At 46.3% G+C, this 25,059-nt stretch overlaps 1 protein-coding gene across 2 annotated transcripts in view; it reads right to left on the bottom strand.

Annotated features, from left to right (window-relative positions):
• The window catches only part of SIK3 (SIK family kinase 3), a 131,449-nt gene that overhangs the window by 71,801 nt on the left and 34,589 nt on the right, over window positions 1-25,059 (bottom strand). For both annotated transcript variants that reach the window (XM_040426020.1, XM_040426028.1), the window contains exon 2: window positions 393-509. In XM_040426020.1, the coding sequence (XP_040281954.1) occupies window positions 393-509 (117 nt within the window). The remainder of the gene's footprint in view (window positions 1-392; window positions 510-25,059) is intronic.

The following is a 25,059-nucleotide window of genomic DNA, read 5'->3' as shown; positions in this document are numbered from 1 at the left end:
AGGGAAATCTCACGAAGTAGGGAAGTATGACATTACACCGGCCTTTGGGGTGTGCGGGCTGGTAACTACTTGGTTGGATAGTCAGCCAGCCTATGCCATGATGCCAGCAACAAGGAGTGTTTTTTTTTTTTTTTTGGGGGGGGGGGGCCACAAGGTTAGCTCGCACAGGGCGCATGGACACCTAAGGCCGGCCCTGCTTGTAATCAGGTGTGTATATGCCTGGAAAGGTGGGTACTGAAATGGCAGCCACTGCTGGTTTCCATCAAGCATCTAAACCCATAAAAAAGCAGGGTAGCAAAGTAATGACCGAGTCATTGACTAAAATCTGAATTTGTTCCTGGTTTCTAGGAGCAGAGCACCGTGGACGTCACACGGATGTTTAAATGACTTACCTGATAGAGCCGGATAATATGGGGGTGGCAAAGCATCTTCATGATCTGGACCTCACGGAAGATTTTCTTTAGGTTTTCATCATCCAGCTTGGTCTTATCAATTATCTTGATCGCGACCTTAAATGAATTTAAAAAAAAAGACAATGTTTATGAAGAACTTGTCCTAGACAGCGTGCAGAAACAGAAGAGGAAATCGCATGTCAAACACAATTCCAGAGATACTATTTAAATGGGAGCAAAATGTAAAAAAACGTGATCGCATGAGTCTGCGTGGGTGGGATTTACCAAAAAAATGTCATAGAATTCATAGCAAAGCTAACTAAATATTCATTCATAGGGATCCCCCTCCATGCGACAAAAACATTTGTTAAAAAAAGATTCACCGTCAGTTTTTAATGGACGATGTTTCACTGAAGTCTATTTGATAAATGGGCGCTAAAAACGGCCCTATTCAATTATATGGCGTCTGTCGGTCAGTGAAAACGGATGAAATAGAACATGTGCTATTTTTCCTTACGTCCGTTATTCACTGGCCATCAAAAAAAAGTCATGTGAATAACCCCACAGACTACCATTGTTCTTAAAATGGACGTGTGACGGGCGTTAAAAAAAAAAAACGTCCATCACATGTCCGTTTTTCACAGTTGTGTGCATGTAGCCTAAATTTATAAGCAAGTTATATGTTGTCAGAAGAGGAGGTGTATACGAGTTCAGTAAAATGCACCAGGGGCCGTGGACATCATTGCCTCGGCGAGTACAGCTCTGACACGGTGTGCAGAAGAGCTGGATAAAACCTTTCCTGCTCTGTGGAGGTCACTTCTAAGCAGTCATCTCATTATCATCTCATTATCATCACAGAAAGGATTACAATGAAAGGTAAGGCCTATATAATCATGTAGATAACACAGGGACCACCATTATCAATAGGGTATGGCCACAGCTTACATCCTCCCCCCTCCCTGCACAATGACTGCTGCATAGATCAAGGAGCATGCCCATATAAGTTATTAAGCAGAAACAAAAGGGGGAAAAAAAAATTTTTAAAAAGGGAGGTCATAACAATTTGGGGAAAAGGCACACAATGTGATACAGTACCAAAAGAACCAATACTCACTTTTTTTTTTTTTTTTTTTATCAAATTATTTTTATTGATCAAGTATAATAAACTTTCCTGAAAGTGCATTGTCTCTTCAATAATTATACAGAATATAAAAAGATACATTATCAGAAGACAGCGTCATCACATGACAAAGCGATCTTAGCAGGATACAATGTATGCAATCAAGAGCAAATACTAATACAAATTGTAGACACGACACGTAGGTCTAACCCCCCCTCTCCCCCCTCCTCCCAACCCCCCCTATGAACAGGAGCGAATACCTCTGTCCTATCCTATATCACAATAGGAGTATGCGACATTCCACAATTTCTCACATTTCTGAGGACAATCTCTCTTCACAAACACTTCTTTCCATAGTCAACATGTCATGCACTTTCCGTATGAATTCACCCACTGTTGGCGGACTCCCCTGGATCCACCGCTGTGCCACCAATTACCTGGCCACATATAGCAGTCTTCCCACCGCCACCTTAACCATCTCACTCCCACCAATCTCTGACACATAGCCCAACACACATATCTTGGGGTCCTTTTGCAGTCCCAAGTTATTATTAATCAAGGTCAGCACCTCCTCCCAGTATCTACCCATCACTGAACAAGACCAGAGCATATGCAACAGGTCCGCTCCCTCCTCCGAACACTTCGGACCCTTGTCATCAGACCTAACACCCATCCTCCGTAAAAATACCGGCGTTTTGTATACTCTGTGGATGATAAAGAGTTGTGACAATTTACTTTGGGAACTGCCTCCAATATATCCTCCCACTGATCTTTAGAAATGGGCCCCAAATGGCCCTCCCATTTCATCATCCGCGTCAGAGGGAACCCAGCTAAAAACTTGTCCAGCAATACAGTATACACCTGCGATATCAATCCTCTCTTCCCCCCTTTCAGCAGAATGAGTTTATGTACCACATCCATCTTGGCTATGACACATCCTTTCCTCACCGTGACATCGTAGGCGTGCCTCAATTGTAGATACTGATAGAACCAAACCTTGGGGACATTAAATTCTTGCTGCAGCCCTCCAGCAGTTGACCTATCCTCATCACCTCATGAGATTCCCAGTTCCGAAGTCCTGGCAGAGACGTAAATTTTGGCAATAAACTGTTGTTCCATATTGGGGAAAGCTCTCCAACTCCTCCCACACCTCTAAGCTGCTTAACTTTCACCCATACCTTCTTCATAAGCTCAATACTCACCTTTTAGATCCCCTCCGCTCATCCAGTGTTCCCCACCAATCTTTATTGACTGCATGAAACTGATGTACCGCCTATACAAGTGACTGCTGCAGCCAAACTCAGGGCGCACTGGTGTACTACGCGAGACGACTGAGGCTAATGATTGGCTGCAGCGACCACACGTGTACATGGCAGGGAGCACCGGGGCCGTGGTGCTGGAGATGGCAGGGAGCACCCGGGCCGTGGTGCTGGAGATGGCAGGGAGCACCGGGGCCGTGGTGCTGGAGATGGCAGGGAGCACCGGGGCCGTGGTGCTGGAGATGGCAGGGAGCACCGGGGCCGTGGTGCTGGAGATGGCAGGGAGCACCGGGGCCGTGGTGCTGGAGATGGCAGGGAGCACCGCGGCCGTGGTGCTGGAGATGGCAGGGAGCACCGGGGCAGTGGTGCTGGAGATGGCAGGGAGCACCGGGGCCGTGGTGCTGGAGATGGCAGGGAGCACCGGGGCCGAGGTGCTGGAGATGGCAGGGAGCACCGGGGCCGAGGAGCTGGAGATGGCAGGGAGCACCAGGGCCAAGGTGCTGGAGATGGCAGGGAGCACCGGGGCCAAGGTGCTGGAGATGGCAGGGAGCACCGGGGCTGGTATTGGTGCTGGAGATGGCAGGGAGCACCGGGGCTGGTATTGGTTCTGGAGATGGCAGGGAGCACCGGGGCCGGTATTGGTTCTGGAGATGGCAGGGAGCACCGGGGCTGGTATTGGTGCTGGAGATGGCAGGGAGCACCGGGGCTGGTATTGGTTCTGGAGATGGCAGGGAGCACCGGGGCCGGTATTGGTTCTGGAGATGGCAGGGAGCACCGGGGCTGGTATTGGTGCTGGAGATGGCAGGGAGCACCGGGGCCGGTATTGGTTCTGGAGATGGCAGGGAGCACCGGGGCTGGTATTGGTTCTGCTGTTTTATTACACCGCCTAATGTTTTCATGATGTCAGACAACAGATATACACCGGTATACTGTACTTGTTGCAGGTCTGGAATATGTGAGTGAACACAAGTTCCGGGACACTGACCAGCAGGTAGTAATGGAGCGACAGCAGGCAGCCATCTTGCAGCAGCTGCTACCTTTACTATGTGAACACAAACTCAAGTGTGGTAAATGAAAGCCTTCAGCCTTTGCCGGACGGGCCCCTCTCCCCACAACCCCTCGTCATCGCGCATCATGTTTACGAGGGGAATGAATTGAGTGCTTGTTTTGAAGGGAACAGCCCCCTCAGAGACCAGGGGGGCAATCGGGACAGAGCAGGCGTCTCCTAGACGTATTCAGCAGCCCCCTCACCTCCTTCCCTTGCTGGACGGATCATTTCCCAGGAAAGTGAAAAATACGTTTTGTATTGGTTTTCAAAAACCTGGCCTGGAACAGAGGTGAGGAGCGCAAGACAAGGAAGGTCTGATGGCAAAGGATTTATACATTAAGGGCCCATTCAGACGGTCGTATAAAAGGGGCTGTAACCAAGGATAGAGCATGTCCTATTCTTGTCCACAATCGCGGAAAAGAATAGGCATTTTCTATTATGGCTGCGGCCATGTGCGGTCCGCAAATTGCGAAATGCACACGGCTGGTATTCGTGTTTTGCGGATCCGCAAAACACTACAGCTGTCTGAATGAGGCCTAAAGCCGAACGTATGGGAGGAAAAAAGTCAGCTTAAAGGGCATCTATCTCAGGTTTGTACCTATGACACCGGCTGACCTGTCACATGCGCACTTGGCAGCTGAAGACATCTGTGTTAGTCCCATGTTCATATGTATCCGCATTGCTGAGAAAAATGATGTTTTACTATATGTAAATGAGCCTCTAGGAGCAATGGGGGCGTTACCATTACACCTAAGGGTTCTCTCTGCAACCGCCAGGCAGTGTAAATGTCATCACTGCCCTGTCAATAGGAATCTGCTGACAGATGCCCAGTACTTTTATATTGATGGCCTATCCTCAGGATCAGTGCTGGTCCGACAGCCTGCACCCACCGCTAATGATCGGCAGTAGCTCCACAGCGCCATCCATTGTGCAACAGACAGAGCGCTGCTCCAATTCACTTCAGTTACAACAGAGCTGCAGTTACCAGCTCTGTCCACTAGGCGATGGATATGTGGTGATGGAGGTGCGGGGTGTCGGATTCCCGGGCATCAGATATTCACACAGAGAAAATGAAAGAAATCTGTTGGCCCGCTTCCAGTAACAGGTTTGCTATATGTCAGGCTGTACAGAAAGGTAACAAAGAATCAAAAAAAAAAAAAGCTGAAGTGAGGTTTATGAGCAGCTTACATAATAAACACACTACACAGATTTCTATATATCTGGCAGATACAGATGTGTCCACCCCGACATTAGCTTGGATTTGGTCAAGTTCCTCAAGAAACTAATTCAATACAATATCACAACATGCTAGCAAAAGCCTTGCCAGGCTGCAATTCCCAAGCCAACCACTGGGTGGCCGCTCACACACCACATGGACCTCTCATGACACAATACCCCAAAATCCTGTTTTTCCAAAAAGCTGGTCCTCTCACACCACTCATCTCGGGATATGTGGAGCCAAAAGGAAAGGAAAGCGGCCTTAATACATAAAGAGGTACTTTAGCCATTATTTTACCGGCTCTATACCAATATATAAATCCAAATATACCCTGAGCACACAATCACATAATGGTCTCCAGAAAAGGAATAAAAGAAGTGATCAAAAGCGATCAATCGCAAGGCTTTCTCATCTCTCAGGATGGGACCTGATGGTCGTTCTCCTTCGCACTGACCATCAAAGCAGTAGTACGGCCATGATTCCAGGCTAGTTTAGGATTGGTGTCCCATAAACACTAGAGGTTAGCCTTTTTCTAGGTTGCTACGGGCAACAAAGCCTTTATTTTTAAGACTGTTCTGATAAATGAAGCCTACCATACTGATTACAATATATGAGGGCAGAAAAGTGGCCAAAGTGGGTTTGTCACCAGATTTAACCCTATTAAGCTAGCTGACATTAGCGATGTGCTAATGTCAGCTAAACCTAACTAGCCTATTCCTACTTTTATCTATGCCCCCGTTGCGCCAGAAATCTAACTTTTATAATATGCAAATTATCCTCTAGGAGCGGAGGGGGGGGGGGGCGTTTCCGTTATCCCACCTTTGTCGCCTCCCTCCAAGTCCTGATTGGCAGGGCCAGGCAGCGCTCGCATCTGTCTGCCAGCCCTGTGCTCTGGTGAAATCTCGCGCCGTTCAGTATTCGGCACAGGCGCGGTGAAGGAAAGACACTCGCAGGCTGTCAGCTCCCTCACCGCGCCTGAATGGCGCGAGATTTCACCAGAGCACAGGGCTGGCAGACAGATGCGAACGCTGCCTGGCCCTGCCAATCAGGACTTGAAGGGAGGCGACAAAGGTGGGATAACGGAAACGCGCCCCCTCCCCCCCTGCTAGAGGATATTTAGCATATTATAAAAGCTAGATTTCGGCCGTAACGGGGGCATAGATAAAAGTAGGAATAGGCTAGTTAGGTTTAGCTGACATTAGCACATCGCTAATGTCAGCTAGCTTAAGAGGGTTAAATCTGGTGACAGAAACACTTTAAAGGAATGCTAAGCTTATAAACTAATAAGATCAGTAAACAGGAGATAGCACCGCCCTGTGCGGTCAGTCCGAATTCTCCTAAAACTGCCTTGTAAAAAGGGTTTCATTTCTTGCTGATAGGTTCCATCTTTGGCTAGATGAAGAGGCAGGAGGCTCATGCTGCGGCCAGCTGTCTTACAGTGAGGAGGAGCAGGCGGGACATGGCCGATCTCTTTATATATCTCTCAGCTTAAATCGTAACAAAACACAAGAATAGAAGGACTTTGGGGTGAAATTAAGTATATACTGTCTGGTGTCCAACAATCAGTGCAAAGTTCTCTCATAAAAAATAAAAAAAAATCTATGATAATTAGCAGCCCCTATAAGGATGGCACAAATATCACCCCATGTGCCCTCCATGAGGCTACATAAAACACCGCCTCCAGATTGAGTGGTATCTTTACACAAGCCAAATATCGTGTCAATTATCGTTAAATCGTGTGAAACTGCGCGATTATCGAGCCGTGTAAAAGTAATGTATCAGCGAGCGAGCGACAATCCGTAAAATTAAAAATCATTGTTGGTCGTTAACGATTTCATACGTGTATACAGGAATCGTTCACTGCACGCACGATAAAAAAAATAATCGCATTGTGTAATGCTACAGTGTTTACAAACAATGGAATATGTGATCCCAACTAGGATGTTCTGAACGATAATCGGCGTGCCCAACGGGTCGCTGCTGAAACGTTCACCACACCCAGAAACGACACCTTCGCTGCTTGATCGTACCGATAATAGCTTTGTGTAAAGGTACCTTTAGCCTATGGGAATTTTTAAAGGCAACAAAAAATGTCTTTTATTTCAGTTTCTGAAAGTGTACCAGGTGTCGTCGTTTTTTTTTGTTGGTGCCTGTCTTTGAAAATAGGCAAGTGTCAATTTCTGTTGCGTTTTTTCATGCCTTTTTTTTTTCTTTACATTTTAATATTAATCTACAGAGGAAGTGACAGAGGCCGGTATTTAATTTCCTTGCTGAAAAGGCAGCTTGCAAAAAAAGGGCACAAAAAACATGTACCAAAACACACTATTTGTTATAAAAAAAAATATATATAAAAAGCACTTCTGATGATTTTGTCATGGACTGATCCCAGAGGTTGGATTTCAGCCGGCCTGATCCTATTGCTTTGCTCCTGATAACCAGTCCAGAGGTGCCTGTCAGCCGCTTATCTCCTGCCCTCTACTGACATCACATGGGGGTTCGATGGCGGCCACCATGGGCGTACTGGAACGTAGATGTCCCCTGTCTGCATGTCTACAAACCTTCAGCTCCTTTATCCCTTATTCCGACTTCATGGACCAGCTCCTAATCTGCGCCACGTATGTTTATCCTAATAGCTTGAACCAGGAGACGCAGTTCGGGACACGCGTTCCATCTACACGTGGCCTGGGAAGTTAAATATACATTGCACCAACTACGCAATAAATACCTTACACTCCGGCATCACTGCGCACACAAGACACAACAAACAATGGGCAGACGCTAAGCACTTTCTCCGAAAGTTCTTTTCCACCTCTTTCTTCTTGGAAACAAGTGGAAAATCTTATAAATAGGATACAGACAAACACGTCTGACTGTACATATAGGTATACATGACCCCAGCGACAGTGCTCAGCCCAAGAATAGTGAATTTGCAGAAAATAGGCAGAGAGAGAAAATGAAAACATCACGTAACTAAATCAGACCATCGAAGGTGTATGGCAGGGTTCCTGACTCTTCCAGATATCCGGGGAGATAAGGATAATGCCGTTGGAATTCAACATGGACCAACACAGCGGGCAATTATCAGGAATGAGCCATTTGTTCCCGATAATTGCTTTTATCAGGTCTAATGAGAGCTGCATATACCGTATTTTTCACCCCATAAGACGCACTTTTCCATTATGGAAGCACTCATTAGTACTGGAGGACCAGGAAGCCGTGAATGCAGCGCTCCCCGGTCCTCTGCCGTCAGCTGTGCTGCGACTGCACACAGCGTGAGGACGCTCTGTGCCGTGACACTGTGCGCGGCAGGTCACAGCACAGCCGACGGCAGAAGAAGCGGAGAGAGCGCAGGAGGTAAGGAGCTGCGGCGTCCAGAGCAGGAGAGGTACGTTTATTTTTTATTTTATGTGATCTGAGGCTGATGATATGAGGTTGGGGACTGATATGAGGCATGGGGGTCTCATCTGAGGTCTGAATGGGGGGTTCTTATTTATATTGGATAAATAACTAACATCTGATTGGGGGTCAATCACATTGGGGTCTGAGCTGAGGTCTGATAGAGGGTCTAATTAACATTGGGGATCTGTTTGGGGCTGTGAGCTGAGGTCCGATTGGTGGTGTGGTCTGATCTGAGGTCTAATGTAGGGTTGTTGTGATACCAAAATTTTGATTCGATTTCGATACCATAAAAAAGTATTGCGATACTCAATACCATTCAATACCACGCAGGAAAAAAATAAAACACCAAAAAAGCCGCGTGCATTCCGCATTTTATAGAACATCCGGCCCATATTCGAACAGTCTGATCCAATTTTTTCAGGGGACAAGGTGACTACAAAATGCGAATCGCACGGTTTTTATTTTTTTATTTTTTTTCTATTACGGCATTCACTGCATAGGAGATATTTTATTTTATTTTAATAGTTCGCACTTTTTTGGGGCGTGGCGATATGTAATATGTTTATTTATTTATTGTTTATTTTATATGTAAAATTGGGGGTGATTTAAACTTAATATTTAGTTTTTTGGTTTTTTTTTACTTTTTATTTACTATTAGCCCCCTTAGGGGCTAGAACCTGGGATCTTTTCAGCCCCTGTCCTATTCACCCTGATATAGATCACACTCCCTTCTGCCCTATGCATAGTGCACACAGCAGCGGGGAGATTACCATGGCAGCCAGGGCTTCAGTAGAGTCCTGGCTGCCAAGGTAACCGATCAGAGCCCCATGATTACACTGCTGGGGCTCCAATCAGAAGCTGCCACTGCCACCAATGAGGAGGGGGGACCCTGTGGCCACTGCCACTAATGACTAATACTGGGGGAGTTGAGGGGGCGCACTGCGCCACCAATGTTTTTAATACTGGGGGAAAGGGGGGGTGCGTTGCGCCACCAATGAAGAGAAGTAAACTTTTAATACAGATACAGGAGGCGGGTGCCGGCGGCAGAATCACATAGCCGGCACCCGACCTCTGACAGGGCACTGCGATCCGCAGCAGTTAACCCCTCAGGTGCCGCACCCCTCAGGTGATTCTACCGCCGGCACCCACCACCTATATTTGTATTATTGGGCGAGTTATCATTGGTGGAGCAGTGACCACAGCCCGTCCCCTTCTCCGCCCCTCTTTTCTTATTGGTAGCAGCGGCACAGGGGGAAGGAGAGAAAGACTCCTGCTCCCCTGTGCTGCTGAGGGAACATGGCGCGCTGAGAGCAGGGTAGGGCAGCCTAGTATCGGTAAATGGCAAATCCCGGTATCGAATCGATACAGGTACAAAAGTATGGATTGAGTATTGATAATTCGATACCTGCTACAACCCTAGTATTTTTCTTATTGTTCTCCTCTTAAACCTAGGTGCGTCTTATATGGCGAAAAATATGATACATGCAGTAATCATCTCCTCTGTATGGGTACAAGTGATTGCTACTGGCATGGTTAGTGCCCATAGAGAATCATTGCTTCTGGATGACACAGCACGGTTTGCTGGCCAGAAATTATGAATTAGGTGGCCACAACAGCGACGCTTTATCCTCGTTGATCTGGTGGTCAGCAGCACCTTTGGGCTACCTGCACGCACTGCGAATTATGTGCGGTTTTTTTCAGTTCAGATTCTCACGCAGAAAAACTGCAGTGCGATACAGGACCAGCAAAGTGTACCAGATCACACAAATCTCATGTACACTGTGCTGCTGTTTTCAGTGCGGAAACTGAGCTGCTGTGCGATTTATAAAACTTAGAATTTAACAAAAAAAAATCTGCACCAAAAAGTGCAAGTAAACACGTGCGGTTTTAGTGTGGAAACGCACAGAATTCAGGCGGATTTTCAGCAAAACAGCCCGCACTCGTGTGCAGGTAGACTTACACAGGGCAATTATCAGGAATGAGTGTTCTTGGGAAACATGATAATTGTCCCGTGTGAAGGGGGGACTGTAGGGAGATAAGATGCTTGCTTCCTTTTCAGAATATATGCTAGTGATCATACGTTTATGCCATGTGTGGGGGATGGGGGGGTAGAGTAATGGGTCGGCTGAGAGCTACCCAAAATGTATGACCTGCTTGAGAATAGACATTGATCACTGGTATATCTCTGATCCTGCATATGGATATCTTCTGAAAAGCAAGCTAGACAATTTTCAGCCACAAGGATTAAAAAAATTCAGCCTGTTTGCAACTGTGTCTTCCTGTTTTCTTAAAAACCCCATCAGCTGATGGCTCATGTAGCGCTCTTATCGCAGATCTCCTGACCGCAAGCATTTAATTATTAATATGAACATTCTTATCAGTTTGATGAGACTTGAGCTATAATTAGTGCTTAAGAGGTCAGGAGATCAGAGAAAAGAGCTCTACATGAGCAGTCAGTTGACAGGATTCAAATAAAACAGAGAGACACAGTTTTTTAACCCATGTACCTCAGAAACGGCTGAACATTCTTAATAAAGACAAAGACAAACTGAAAGAAATGATTTTTAGCCCAAAATGAGTCAAATGACATCAGGTGCACATAAGCCTTTAAGTCTTCTATAGTTTGTCAACAGAGCATGGGAAGCCTGAGGACAAGACGGCGATGTTTCACCAAATGTCAACGACCAGTTTAACATTCACCCAAACTACATGGGAAAGTCTGGCTAAATCTAGTTATCTATGATCATCAGAATCAGGTCTAAATATAGAGAAGGAATGGCGTCCGTGTAACACAAATACACCCTGATACTTCAAGCTGATAAAAGATCCTGGCACGGGGAGACGAAGCGTTCGTTCATAAGAGGCACAAAGTTGCTTAAGGGGATTTTCCAAACTGATGGAATGTGCCTCTAATCTCATAGAGGTCCCATAGTGAAGGTCGGTGCAGGACCCCCACCAATCAGAAGAACGGGGGTCCCAAGGCTCATCCATTTATCACCTGTCCTGTGAATACGTAAGAAATGCTGTTAATGGGAAAATCCCTTTAAATACCGGATTGATCGCACAGAGACAGATGATAAGCATATTTGCCATTAACATGACGGGAGGGGGGGGGGGGGGGGGGGAATCCAGTAAGGAGTTATGACATTTATTTCCATAGTATGGCGCCATCTGGTGTTGAAAATATATAGCAATGTGCATGTCCATCTTTTGAACTGAGTGCAGACAGGTCTTGCTAAGGGCACTTCCCTGCTTGGGTCCACAAGGAGTGTATATACCTTCACTATTCCTACCTGCAGGAAAAGGAAGAAGTGACCATACTTTCAGCTGCCAGAGGTGGAAGATGACTGATTCTGTCCAGAGCCCACCACCGGCAGCATAGGTTTTCTGTCCTCGGTTAGGTCATCAATATCAGCCCATGATTGGCTGTTTTGGTCGACCGCCGGCCCTGGAAACCAAACAGCGGGGGGGACCCTGAAGAAGATGGTTCTGTCCATCGTGTAGTGGTAGTGTCGGGGTACTGCATCTCAGCTCCCCTTCAAGTGAATGGAAGCTAAGGGTCAAAACGCTGCAGCCAGATATGTCTATCGGCAAATTGTCAGAAAGTATACACACACAGCTTTTCATTTTTTGGGAGTCAGTGGTGTTTTTTTCACTCAAAAATTCAGCATGCTCTATTTTATTTTTTATTTTTACGCCTGTTTGTAGACATGTATAAAAAAAATATTTTTAAATGCATTTGCTAAATGTCACCAAGTAAAGAATTCTACTGAAACCGCTGGTAAAAAGTGCCATGAAATACACTAGAAATGCATCGTGTTTTGAAGGGAACGTATCATCAAAAAAATAACTGCATTTTCACGTTAGGGGGTTTGCCAGGTGTGGACAGGTCTTCAGTAGGTGATGGGTGGGGGTCCGACTCCCAGCACCTCTGCCAATCAGCTGTTTGAAGAGGCTGTGGAGGATTAAAACAAAAAAGATAGCACCTATGTGTAATCAACCATTTACAATGGGTGATGTCATAGATCCCCTCTCCTCCCTGCACAATGACCTGCGCACACTCACAGGGCATGCCCACTAGGCGCTCTTTATAGGAGTCAATAAGTCATTTTCAGTCTATGGGTTCCTGCGGCCCATGGGGCTGCTGTAAAGCAAATCTCTAAATGTTGTTAGCAGCTTAGGCTACTTTCACACTAGTGTTTTTGCTGGATCCGGCCGGGTTCAGCAAATACGCTTCCGTTACTGATAACACAACCTTCTGCATCCGTTATGAACGGATCCGGTTGTATTATCTTTAACATACCCAAGACGGATCCGTCAAACTCCACTGAAAGTCAATGGGGGACGGATCCGTTATCTATTGTGTCAGAGAAAACGGATCCCTCCCCATTGACTTGCATTGTGGGTCTTGCTCCACACCCCAGGACAAAAAGCAAATTGCAGCATGCTGCTCTCCGGTAGAACGGAACGGAACGCATTTTGGTGAACTCTGTTCTGTTCTGTTCAGCTACGTTTTATCCTCATTGACAATGAATGGGGACAAAACGGAAACATTTTTTCCCGGTATTGAGACCCTATGACGGATCCCCCCCTGGGGCAACGAGGCGGCGGCGGGTCAGCTGCACAAAGCGCTTTCACCTTGCAGCGACCAATCTCCGGTAATGCACCGCTCTCACACTGCAGAGAAGAATGGACTGACTAACACACGCCAATGCACATGCCAGGTCAAAAGGCCCTCAGTAGAAGACACATGAAAGCTCTAAAACGTGCAAAAAAAAAGCCTAAAACGTCTCTCAGAATGTGCCTGGTCTGATGAAACCAAGATTGAACCTTTTGGTCTCAATTCTAAGCATAATGTCTGGAAGAATCCAGGCACTGCTCATTACCTACCTATAGCATCCCTACAGTGAAGCATGGTGGTGGCAGTATCATACTGTGGGGGGTTCAGTGGCTGGGACAGGGAGACTGGTCAGGGTTGAGGGAAAGCTGAATGGAGCAACGTTCAGAGATATTCTTAATGACAACCTGATCCAGAGAGCTCTGGACCTCAGTCTGGGCATAAGGTTCACCCTTCATTAGGACAATGACCCCAAGCACACAGCCAAGACAACACAGGAGTGGCTTAGGGACAACTCTGTGAATGTCCTTCAGTGGCCCAGACAGAGCCTTGACTTGAATCAAATCGAACATCTCTGCAGAGACCTGAAAATGTCTGTCCACTGACGGTCCCCATCCAACCTGACAGAGCTTGAGAGGATCTGCAGAGAAGAATGGCAGAAAATCCCCAAATCCGGGTGTGTAAACCTTGTGGCATCATACCCAAGATGTCTGGAGGCTGTAATCACTGCCAAAGGGGCTTCAGAGTAAAGGGTCTGAATACTTACGTCAGTGCAAGATTTTAGTTTTTCTTTTTCAATAAGGCTACTTTTACACTGGTGTTTTGGCTTTCCGTTTCTGAGATCCGTTCAGGGCTCTCACAAGCGGTCCAAAACGGATCAGTTTGGCTCTAATGCATTCTGAATGGAAAAGGATCCGCTCAGAACGCCTCAGTTTGCCTCCGTTCCATCTCCGTTCCGCTCTGGAGGCTGCTTGCAGCGTTTTGGGGTCTGACGAAACTGAGCCAAATGGATCCGTCCTGACACACAATGTAAGTCAATGGGGACGGATCCGTTTTTACTGACACAATAGAAAACAGGTCCGTCCTCCATGGACTTTCAATGGTGTTCAAGACGGATCCATCTTGGCTATGTTACAGATAATACAAACGGATGCAGACAGTTGTATTATCTGAACGTATCAGTCTGTGCAGATCCATAACGGATCCGCACCAAACGCGAGTGTGAAAGTAGCCTAAATGAGTAAAGATTTCTAACATTCTGTTTCCACTCTCATTATGGGATATTTGGTGCAGAACGGGGGGGGGGGGGGGGGAATAGATTTTTATTAGGCTGCACCATAACAAAATGTGTAAAAAAAAAATATATATATATAAAGTCTGCAGACTTTCTGAATGCACTGTATGTCTATGAAGTCGTGCACGCATCCTTGAAGCGGAAGAAGTCGTCAAAGCGGAGCTAATCCAAATTCCCCAAACCTGAGCTAAGTTACTGGGACGATTCCTGTGCTGGAACATAACAGCTTCGCATGGGATTACTTGCATAACCTGGGATTTCCACATAACTAACGTGGGTGTAATCAGGCTGTGGCAACGTCCATTTTCGTGCTAGCAGCAATGATGTTTCCCTCAGAAATATTTTCATATGGCGTGCCCATTCTTCCTCCGCCAGGAGACCTATGACACAGACCTGAGAGAACGTGGTACGGAAAGCGAAAACAGCTTGAATAAGAAGGTGGTCACATCGTTCCAGAGTCTAGAAGCATGTGCCACACGTCAACATCAGGACAGTCTGCCATGTCCATCAGAAACAAGACACATGTGCAGCATATAGCGGTGTTAATCTGTTAGGTCCGTGAAGACATCTGTGACAAGGTGGTCAGTGGCTGGATTCATGTTTGGGCTGTGTGTCCATTTATTTATTTTCTTGCCCTCTGTGTGTCATCCATATTCCACAGACACAGGCTGAAAATTAATTTCCAGAGCATCGGCTAGCAATGACCCATGTTGCGTCCGCGGTTTTCACGTGAGGGATCCGTAATCACAGATGAAATAGGCCATGCTTTCGTGGTGTCATCACACACGTTATAATACCAATGGCTACATGGGCTGACCATGGAGACCACAGATCTGTGAGCCACTGACTTGTGAAAGAGGCCTTATGACCACTGTGTGTAGAGAGGCAACAGGTCGTAGAGACCAGAGGGAGAACATGGAGGCAGCGTAACAAGAACGACGGGGATCGGCGAGTGATTTTATTTTATTTTTAATACGCCATTCTGAGACTTTTCTAAATAATATCGCCCAGACAATCCCTTTAATGGAAAAGGGGTCTCCCCTCTATAGGATTCTCACCTCATTAACAAAGAGCGTATCTTAGGCTACATTCACACGTCCATGGTGTGTTGCGGACCCGCAAATTGCGGGTCCGCAACACACCAGCCCGTCACCCCCATAGAAATGCCTATTCTTGTCCGCAAGCTGCGGACAAGAATAGGACATGCTCTATCTTTTTGCGGAGCCGAGGACCCAAAATCGGGGCTGCGCTCCGCAATTGCGGCTGCAGACAGCACACTGTCCCCATAGAGAATGAATGGGTCCGCACCCGTTCCGCAAAATTGCGGAACGGATGCGGACACATTTTGCGGACGTGTGCATGAGCCCTTACTCTGGAGGAACCGTTCTGTATTACACAGACATCCTATTGATGTGACTGGACACTATGTAATGCTGAATTTCCCCTCTGGAGGCGCTGCAGGCAAACTGAACACTTCAAATTGCCAGGTCTCCCCACAGATTTCAGCTGATCGCTGGGGTCTCAGCAAGGGGGGCTCTTTGTGATTAGCTTATAGTGATGGGACTATACTTCGGGCCAGTAGGTATCATCTAATGTGAAGGACCCATTGAGAGTGTAGATAAGGACCCTTTTAATTTAGTACACTACTGGACAAGAAGGACTAAGGTGTCTCTCTCACGCGGATGATCAGGGTCCACTGACCGGCCGGTAAACTAGCGCACACTCTCGTTTGTCAGCTGATAAGATCCGTCCGCGGAAAACCGCCAGTATAAACAAGAGTATACGCTGCAACAAAAGGCAAACTGCACAGGGATGAATGATCGTGGCAACGATCATTTGTTCCCTATTCAGTTTGTATAGGCCGTGCAGAAGGGAGTGTCGGTCGACTTGCAAGTTATCGAATGGTGCTTGTTTGGGAATAAAACTGCCAATGTAAAAGGAACCCAAGAGGACGCAACAAAAACTAAATTTACAATTACAGGCGAGCAGGACCAGGAGAACAATGGTGCAAAACGGAGAGCAAGTCTTGAAGGAGACAGTCTGCCATATACCTCTTACGTAGGCTGGACACAAGATGTGAACAGGGCCTGACCAGACAGGCGCACGCCTCATTCACAAAAGGAAGGCTAACATCCAGTTGTCAATTCATTCATGTCGAGGAGGAATAACAGAGGAATGTCACAATGCAGAGTTCTAAAGAGGACTAAAAGAACCATGTCAGGAAGATCCCCATTAGTCAGCGCTAGGGCTGTGCACATCCACAACCACTTGATTTCTACTGGCGTGGCAGGTTTTACAGTCATTTACGGCTCCGATTCCATATTCCTCTCTACCACACCCTGATAGTTTTACAATACGTGGGTTCGCAGGACAAGCAGAACCATGTCAGAATTTTCATTGGAACCAGTCTGTAGGTGACTAGCCTTGGGCGTTCATTCATTCTCCAGGTATGAAGGTGTTAACTTTGCAGCCTGCAGCAGTGAAGAAGACATTGAGTCACGGAGGCATTATGCTAAACTGGCTTTACTGTGGCAGGGAAAGCATGCCAGCACGCTGAGAAATCACACCTGGGTATCGAAGCTCTGGCACGGAGACATGGCAGCCGCAAAGAAGAAATTAGGTCAAACAAAAAAGGGATTATTAAGTTGAACGCCTTAGTAATACAACTTCTGAGCCTAGACTCAATGCAAGGCCGCCAACGGAAATGAAAAAGTCAAGACTGCGCGGCAAAGGTACATGGCGCATCGCGTCACGGTAAGACAATGGACGGAACCTCAAGGTATGAAGGATTTTCAGAGTGGAATTGGATTTTGCGCCAAAAGCCTGCAAAAAAGTAGAGTACAAATACATGGAAAGGGTGAAAATGGTAGAAATCTGCAGCAAAAAAATAAATAATAATGGTCGTCTACAGGACATCAAACCTGTGCGTGAAGTGTGTCACGGACATGTGGGGTCACATCATTAAGCAAAAACTTGAAAAACATCCAGCACCACTGCTCGTTACAAACAAAAGTTGGTTTATTGAAATCCTCTAAAACCGCATAGAAATAAAGCAGAAAAATTCTGACACGTTTCGCGCTAATACAGGCTCATAATCATAGGTGAAGAAATCTGCAGGAAAACGCTGAGTTTTGGGCGTTTCAGTCGGAGCGCCCATCAAATGTTGTGGAAGAACAGCACTGCCTGTCCCATCGTGACCGAATATGACGGGTCCATTAGTCAGCGGGGGTCCGTCAGTCAGCGGGGGCCCGTCAGTCAGCGGGGGCCCATCGCACCACAAAAGAAGGCCACAGAGCAGATGTCATTTGAGGCAAAAACTACAAAAGGAAAGTTATTGGTGTTTTCTGGAACTTTGATACTGAAGGGGACATGAGGCTCTGACACGCAATGTCCCCTTTATTGTTCACAAGCCACAACACACGTATTTTGTAGCAGCTGTGCCCGGTACCAGGTACAGATGCTGCACGGTGTACAGAGCAGTGTCTGGGTTAAGTGTTTTGCGGTCCGCAAAGTGCGGATCCACAAAACACGGATACCGGCTGTGTGCGTTCCGCATTTGTCCTGCGCTAAATAGAGATTGCGGACAAGAATAGGACATGCTCCATATTTTTGCGGGGCCGCCGAACGGAACGACGGATGCGTACAGCACACAGTGTGCTGTTCGCATCTTTTGCAGCCCCATTGAAATTAATGGGTCTGCACCCATTCCGAAAAATTGCGGAACTGATGCGGATCCATTTATACGGTCGCGTGAATGCACCCTTAGGAGAAGACAGACAAAAAGATGTGAAAATTAAGCAATAAGATGTGGGTAAGGGAACTTTTAGGCTACCTGCTCACGGTGCTAATTACGCACAATTTTACCACTCGGATTCTGGTGCGGAAAAACCGCCGCACAATACAGTACCAGCAAAGTGTAAGAGATTTCACAAATATAAGGCTACTTTCACACTAGCGTTTTTGCTGGATCCGGACGCTTCCGTTACTGATAATACAACAGTCTGCATCCGTTATGAACGGATCCGGTTGTATTATCTTTAACATTGCAAAGACCGATCCGTCATGAACTCCACTGAAACTCAATAGGGGACGGATCCGTTTTCTATGGTGTCGGAGAAAACGGATCCGTCCCCATTGACTTGCATTGTGGGTCATGTCAGATGCGTCTTGCTCCGCATGCTGCGGTTTGCTCTACGGTAGGAGAACGGAACGGAATGCATTTTGGAGCGTTCCATTCTATTCAGTTACGTTTTGTCCCCATTGACAATGAATGGGGACAAAACGAAAGTTTTTTTTTTTCCCCGGTACTGAGAACCTATGACGGATCAATATACCGGAAAATATTAACGCTAGTTTGAAAGCAGCCTTTAGAAATCCCCAGCAGTCTATTTTTAGTTTGCAATTTTTGGTGCGGATTTCACCCTTTGCAATGGAAAAGTGCGATCTGCAGCGAAACTTTTTAAAAATCGCAACTTAAAGCACACCGTTTTTGGCGTATAACCGCACAGAAACCTGCATGGAAATTCACGCGGATCTTCTGCATGTTCACCTGGTGTGCAGGTAGCCTTACACAGGCCGAGGATTGGGGCGATAACTGGGGACAAACACGATTATGAACGCTCGTTCCCGAGAACTGTTCTGTGTAAATGTGCCGCTGATGACATCACAAAAGAGCTCATCTATCATGCAGCAACAAAAATCCTCGTTTCTAAGGAGCAAATCATCCTGTGTAGACAGGGAGGTGAGCCCAACAGAGCCCAAACTGTATGGAAATAATCACAGAAACGATCATTCGTCCCCAAATGATTGCTGCATGGTAATGCAGCTAACGATTCCTTTCGGGTACAGTCACTGCGCAGTCACGGTTGTGTCTGTTAATTGCTGCCCGACCCCTTCAATATCGGGCAGCCATTAATAATGCCGATCAACTAAACAGTGCGGTTTTCATTAAAGGGGTTTTCCCAACTGTTTGTTTACTAATGACCTATCCTCAGGATAGGTCTTCAGTATCTGATCAGTGGGGGTCCAACACCTGGGAAACCCACCGGTCGGCTGTTTGAGAAGGTAGGGGCACTCGCAGTAATGCCGCAGCTATCTCCAACTTTTCCTAGGCCATGTGACAGCATGTTCATCGGTCACATGACCTAGGCGCAGCTCAGTCCCATTGAAGTCAATGGGGCTGAGCTGTGATGCCAAGCACAGCTGCTACACAATGTACGGCGCTGCGCCTGGGAGGCCGAGAGAAGGATGCAGCAGCGCTACTGCGGGCGCCAGTGCCTTCTCAAACAGCTGACGGGTCGGGTGTCGGACCCCCACCGATCAGATACTGATGATCCATCTAGGATAGGTCATCACTGTAAAATAGAAAACCATTTTAACAAGATGCTGAGGCACAGTGCTCAGCTGTACTTTTCCCAGAGCAGATTGGTATATAGGTTTATGGGAAAAGATTCAGTATAACTTGTATTTTATACATTTCTATCAATACACATTCTGGACTGTTAAGTCCAGGAGGCGGAGCCATCAGTGATTGACAGCCACCCCTCTATGACTGTGTATCGAGATAGCTTTCAATCACTTATAGCTCCGCCTCCTGGACTTCAAAGCCCAGAATGAGCAGGAATTTAAATTAATAAAATACAAGTTTTACTGAATCTTTTCCTATAAAACTACTCAATCTGCTCAGCTCCTCCTGCTCTATAACATGTGGTCTGCAGCGTACAGTGCATTTTCATGCCGAGATTCCCTTTTATGCAGCAACTACCGTTAGTATAGGAACAAACTACCATTAATGTGCTCTCTCATCGCCCTACAGCTCGCATTTGTCAAGGGCACATCCTCTGCTTACACCGAAAAAAAATGCTCTACCAATAAACTGATTTTATGCCCATTTGGCTGATTATCGTCCCGTGTAAAAAGGCCTTAACACATGAATTATACATCACGCGGTGTGCCCCCTGGTGACCACAATTACGCACGTTAAAATGTTAACATGACAAATATGGTTCTGCAAGCTGTCGAAAGATAAGAACCCTGTCAAAAATAATTTCCAGAGAAATCACAAAAAAAAAAAAGCCATGTCAAAACAGATGACATGTTCCCAAGTCCTGGCAGATGAGAAGCAGCGAGTGCTCAGTTTCCACTGCGCAGTGCTGTCCCACGGTTATTTGGAGGGAGTATTAATTGTTTGGAATAGGGCTGGGGTTTTTTAAACATTTTAAGATTCTTTTACTGTATTACTGTCACTTTTGCTGGGAAACTATTCCAAACATGTGCTCACTTTTCAGCAAAGCAGTCATTCTTACCACGGCTCCCAAGCCACCACATATAGACCTAAGGGCTAGTTCACATGGCGGATTCTGAAAAAGCAAAATCCACAACGTATTCCGCAGTTTTACAATACGAATGCCGCTAACCTGCTCATGGCGCGAGCGGACACCCGCTGCAGGTTCCAGAGGCGTCCACTTGGGTACCACGACAGGAAAGGCCACATAAATTCTCACGGCTATGGGTGCAGTGAAGTGTCCGATTGAACCTGTGGGAGGCGGAGCCAGATTCAGCACGACGTCTGTGTCAAATTCCACTGGCAAAAAAAAACTCGTATGAAAGGGGCCTAAGCCAGGGCTGGAGCGTCGGCTGCTCTTCAATTTAGACCGGCTGTACCCACAAACACAAAAGACGGAGGCTGCACCAACTGTGGCCGGGAGATTTTCCAATTCTACCTGCTGTGCTATGGCTTCAGCCCAGAGGAACGCACCGTACCACATGCGTCCAGAACTCTCCTGTGGACGGCGCCGAAAAGCAAGAGGTAAGATGGGAAAAATGTGCTACAAAAAGTCTGTGCGGCCGTTTCCTTAAAGGGGTTGTGCAGGATCCATAAAAATGTTATTTAATTGTCTAAACCTTTTCTAGTCTCCCGCAGAGCATAAAGGTGGACCTGTCAACTTTTCCTAAGTCTTCACTTCAATCTCCGTGATCCAGCTGCGCTCCATCGTTTACAACCCGAACTTCCAGGTTGTGGGCGTAGATGAGCAGCAGCCAGAACACTTCCCATAGCGCTGCAAGCAAAAAACGTAAACGCCTACTACTCCCTTCCCTGGGCCCAAAACTCCACCCACTACACCCTCCAGCAACCACTGTTGTGCCACCAATGCCACCTTCTCCACTGCGCTCATGTGACAGCCTTCCTCAGTATATACAGTATATGCAGCTGAACAGGAAGACATCAGGTCGGGACTAGAGCGGAAAAGCCCGCCGAAGGTCTGAGCGCAGTAGAGACAGAGGATTAAGTACTGACCAGACTATGTTCCCTCCACAGGTCAACAAGTTTTTCAAGAAAGCCTGACCAACCCCTTTAGAAAAATATATATAGAATATATATATATATATATATATATATATATATATATATATATATATATATACAGTACAGACCAAAAGTTTGGACACACCTTCTCATTCAAAGAGTTTTCTTTATTTTCATGACTATGAAGGCATCAAAACTATGAATTAACACATGTGGAATTATATACATAACAAACAAGTGTGAAACAACTGAAAATATGTCATATTCTAGGTTCTTCAAAGTAGCCACCTTTTGCTTTGATTACTGCTTTGCACACTCTTGGCATTCTCTTGATGAGCTTCAAGAGGTAGTTAACTGAAATGGTCTTCCAACAGTCTTGAAGGAGTTCCCAGAGATGCTTAGCACTTGTTGGCCCTTTTGCCTTCACTCTGCGGTCCAGCTCACCCCAAACCATCTCGATTGGGTTCAGGTCCGGTGACTGTGGAGGCCAGGTCATCTGGCGCAGCACCCCATCACTCTCCTTCATGGTCAAATAGCCCTTACTTTCAAAGTTTTCCCAATTTTTCGGCTGACTGACTGACCTTAATTTCTTAAAGTAATGATGGCCACTCGTTTTTCTTTACTTAGCTGCTTTTTTCTTGTCATAATACAAATTCTAACAGTCTATTCAGTAGGACTATCAGCTGTGTATCCACCTGACTTCTCCTCAACACAACTGAAGGTCCCAACCCCATTTATAAGGCAAGAAATCCCACTTATTAAACCTGACAGGGCACACCTGTGAAGTGAAAACCATTTCAGGGGACTACCTCTTGAAGCTCATCAAGAGAATGCCAAGAGTGTGCAAAGCAGTAATCAAAGCAAAAGGTGTCTACTTTGAAGAACCTAGAATATGACATATTTTCAGTTGTTTCACACTTGTTTGTTATGTATATAATTCCACATGTGTTAATTCACAGTTTTGATGCCTTCAGTGTGAATGTGCAATTTTCATAGTCATGAAAATAAAGAAAACTCTTTGAATAAGAAGGTGTGTCCAAACTTTTGGTCTGTAATATATATATAATCACACACCCTGGTTTTTAAATCTTTTGTACCTCCTGACTAAGCCGTTGAGGTGAAAGGTGCGTCGAGCGGCATTACCTTTACACGTCCTCAGATCATGTCTTCAGGTATGTTCATTATGTAATGTGACCATGGTCATACCGTTACGCCATATGGTCTATACTAGATAGGGGTTATACATCGAAGTTGGGTGATGGTAATTTTTCATCCCTTTGTGTATTTTATACATAGTCATACCGGACCGGTGTGCCTCATATTTAACTGTGGTCAGTGTTTTCTTGTAGTATTTACTACACATTATAATCCCCTATTGGGGTGGTTTGGAATAATATTTGGTGATTTATATATTATATTTTTTTCACTTTTTCTGACCTCCTTTATGTGAGGCACAGGGTGTTACCTTGTATCCGGAGTCTTGCGGAGAGACATGTCTGTCCAGGGAGGTTCGGCCCCTCGCTTCTCTATGTATCTTTATTCCAGCTTGCCCTTTTTCTCCATTGTTTAATAGATGCTATTTAATAAAGCGAAGATATTTTTGATAATTTGAGCCCACTGTCTGTGTTTATGACAATGTTCCGTATCTTTACCATACGGTGGAGATCTGGACAAATATGCCGAGAATCATCTGGAAGAAAACTGCTGCACGGGGAACATATAGATCGGACTGTTAGATTTCAATATGCCTGATCCGTTTGTTCAAAAGGAGGGGCAGGGGCTCATTCCTGTCTTCGTACTGAGAAAAAAATATATAATGAGTGTGCATATGTATAGGAATGGCCGTCAGATGAATGACCATTCCCAGGATCCTAGCAGTCAGACCCCCGGGGGTTACGCCGCTCTGACATCCGTCGGTGTAACAATGCCGATCCGGTGAGAGGTCGCCTACTGCTCATCCTTTACATAACAACATCTCCTCAGTTTACAGAAAGGTACAGTTCTTTCCCACGTAACGCCTTCTTCTATCAAAGCAAAAGACGGCATTCCTCCCACAGTCTCCTCGCTGCATCACAGGAGGGGGAGGCCTTCCTTACCGCACAGCTCACATGCCTGGGCCAGCACCTCGACAGATTGCAGCGTTCTACACGAAGAATCTGTCCGACACCTCCGCCAGAGAGGACAGGAATGACAGACACTATGTGGGAAGGCCCGAAAATACTAACTGCATTAGGAGCGATTGCAAATCCATTCCAGGCCGCTGACAGCTTCTGTCCATCCGCCGGCAATAAATAGAAATGATAAAGCGTCTGCCGCGGTGTCAGTCCATGAGAAAGTCTGCGGAGCCACATCCTCCGGACCGCAGACCTGCTGAAGTCCTGACCCCGCCACTTCTTACAGGGGTTTCTAGAAAAGCTGGGTGACACGTTAACCCCTTAAAGGGTCCCTGAGTTTTCAGAGAACTTTGTAATGTCAGAGATTGCCAGAAGTGATGACGTTTGCACTGTCTGGTGGAGAGGGCGCAGCAGTTACAGAAAGAGCAGGGCCTCTAGGTGTAACGGCAACGCCCCCGTTGCTCCTAGCAGCTCATTTGCATATAATAAAGCATCATTTTTCTCCGTAATGCGGGCACATATGAACATGGGACCAACACAGATGCCTTCAGCTGCCAAGCGCACAGCTACTGTGGGGGCCATACACAAAATGGTCTGGAGCTGACTGCATGACTTCTATGGCAGAGCTTTCTAGGCATGCTCTGTGACCTGTGCAGAGGTCAGGAGGGAGAAGATAAGCTGCGATATCAGCTATTGTGAATGGTGGATCCCGTGTTATCAAAACATAGGTGTTATCTGTCCTTCTAAGCCTGCCTGCTATCAGGAGATGACTGCAGTAACCAGGAAGCGGCACCTACTATTAGGCCAAGTGGCCAGTGCGAAAACTGCAGGATTTTATTTTTCCTTTTAATACAGATATTGAGGTGGAAAATTAAAAACGAACATCAAAAATTCTTTAAAAAAACGAAAATGTGATTCAAATGATAGGTCATTTTCTGATGAGAGATTCCCTTTAAGGGGTTAAACACACACAATGTCAACACATCAGGTTTACTGGCGGGGGCAAGAAGAGGTTAAATCGAGATGAAGGCAGAAGACTTAGCGGCGGGCGAGCCAGAGTGAAGTCTGTCGAGGAAAGAGCGTGCGCAGCAATGTGCAGGAAATCCCAGAAGGACAGCGTGAAAACAGACACTTAATTATAAGGCGGTTTAATTAAATAATTCAGAACCCTGCTAATAAATATGGCAGACTGCAGTTTCCTCCGCTCGCAGCTCTAACGTGCGCACATTCACTCGGTGACCGCCTCGCAGACTGTGCTGCCTAACGTCATTCATCAGCACAGGAGAGACG

Source organism: Bufo bufo, chromosome 1 (assembly GCF_905171765.1).
Source record: "Bufo bufo chromosome 1, aBufBuf1.1, whole genome shotgun sequence".
Classification (NCBI taxonomy): domain Eukaryota; kingdom Metazoa; phylum Chordata; class Amphibia; order Anura; family Bufonidae; genus Bufo; species Bufo bufo.
The sequence above is the reverse complement of the archived record's forward strand: the minus strand, read 5'-3'. Positions and strand labels throughout refer to the sequence as shown.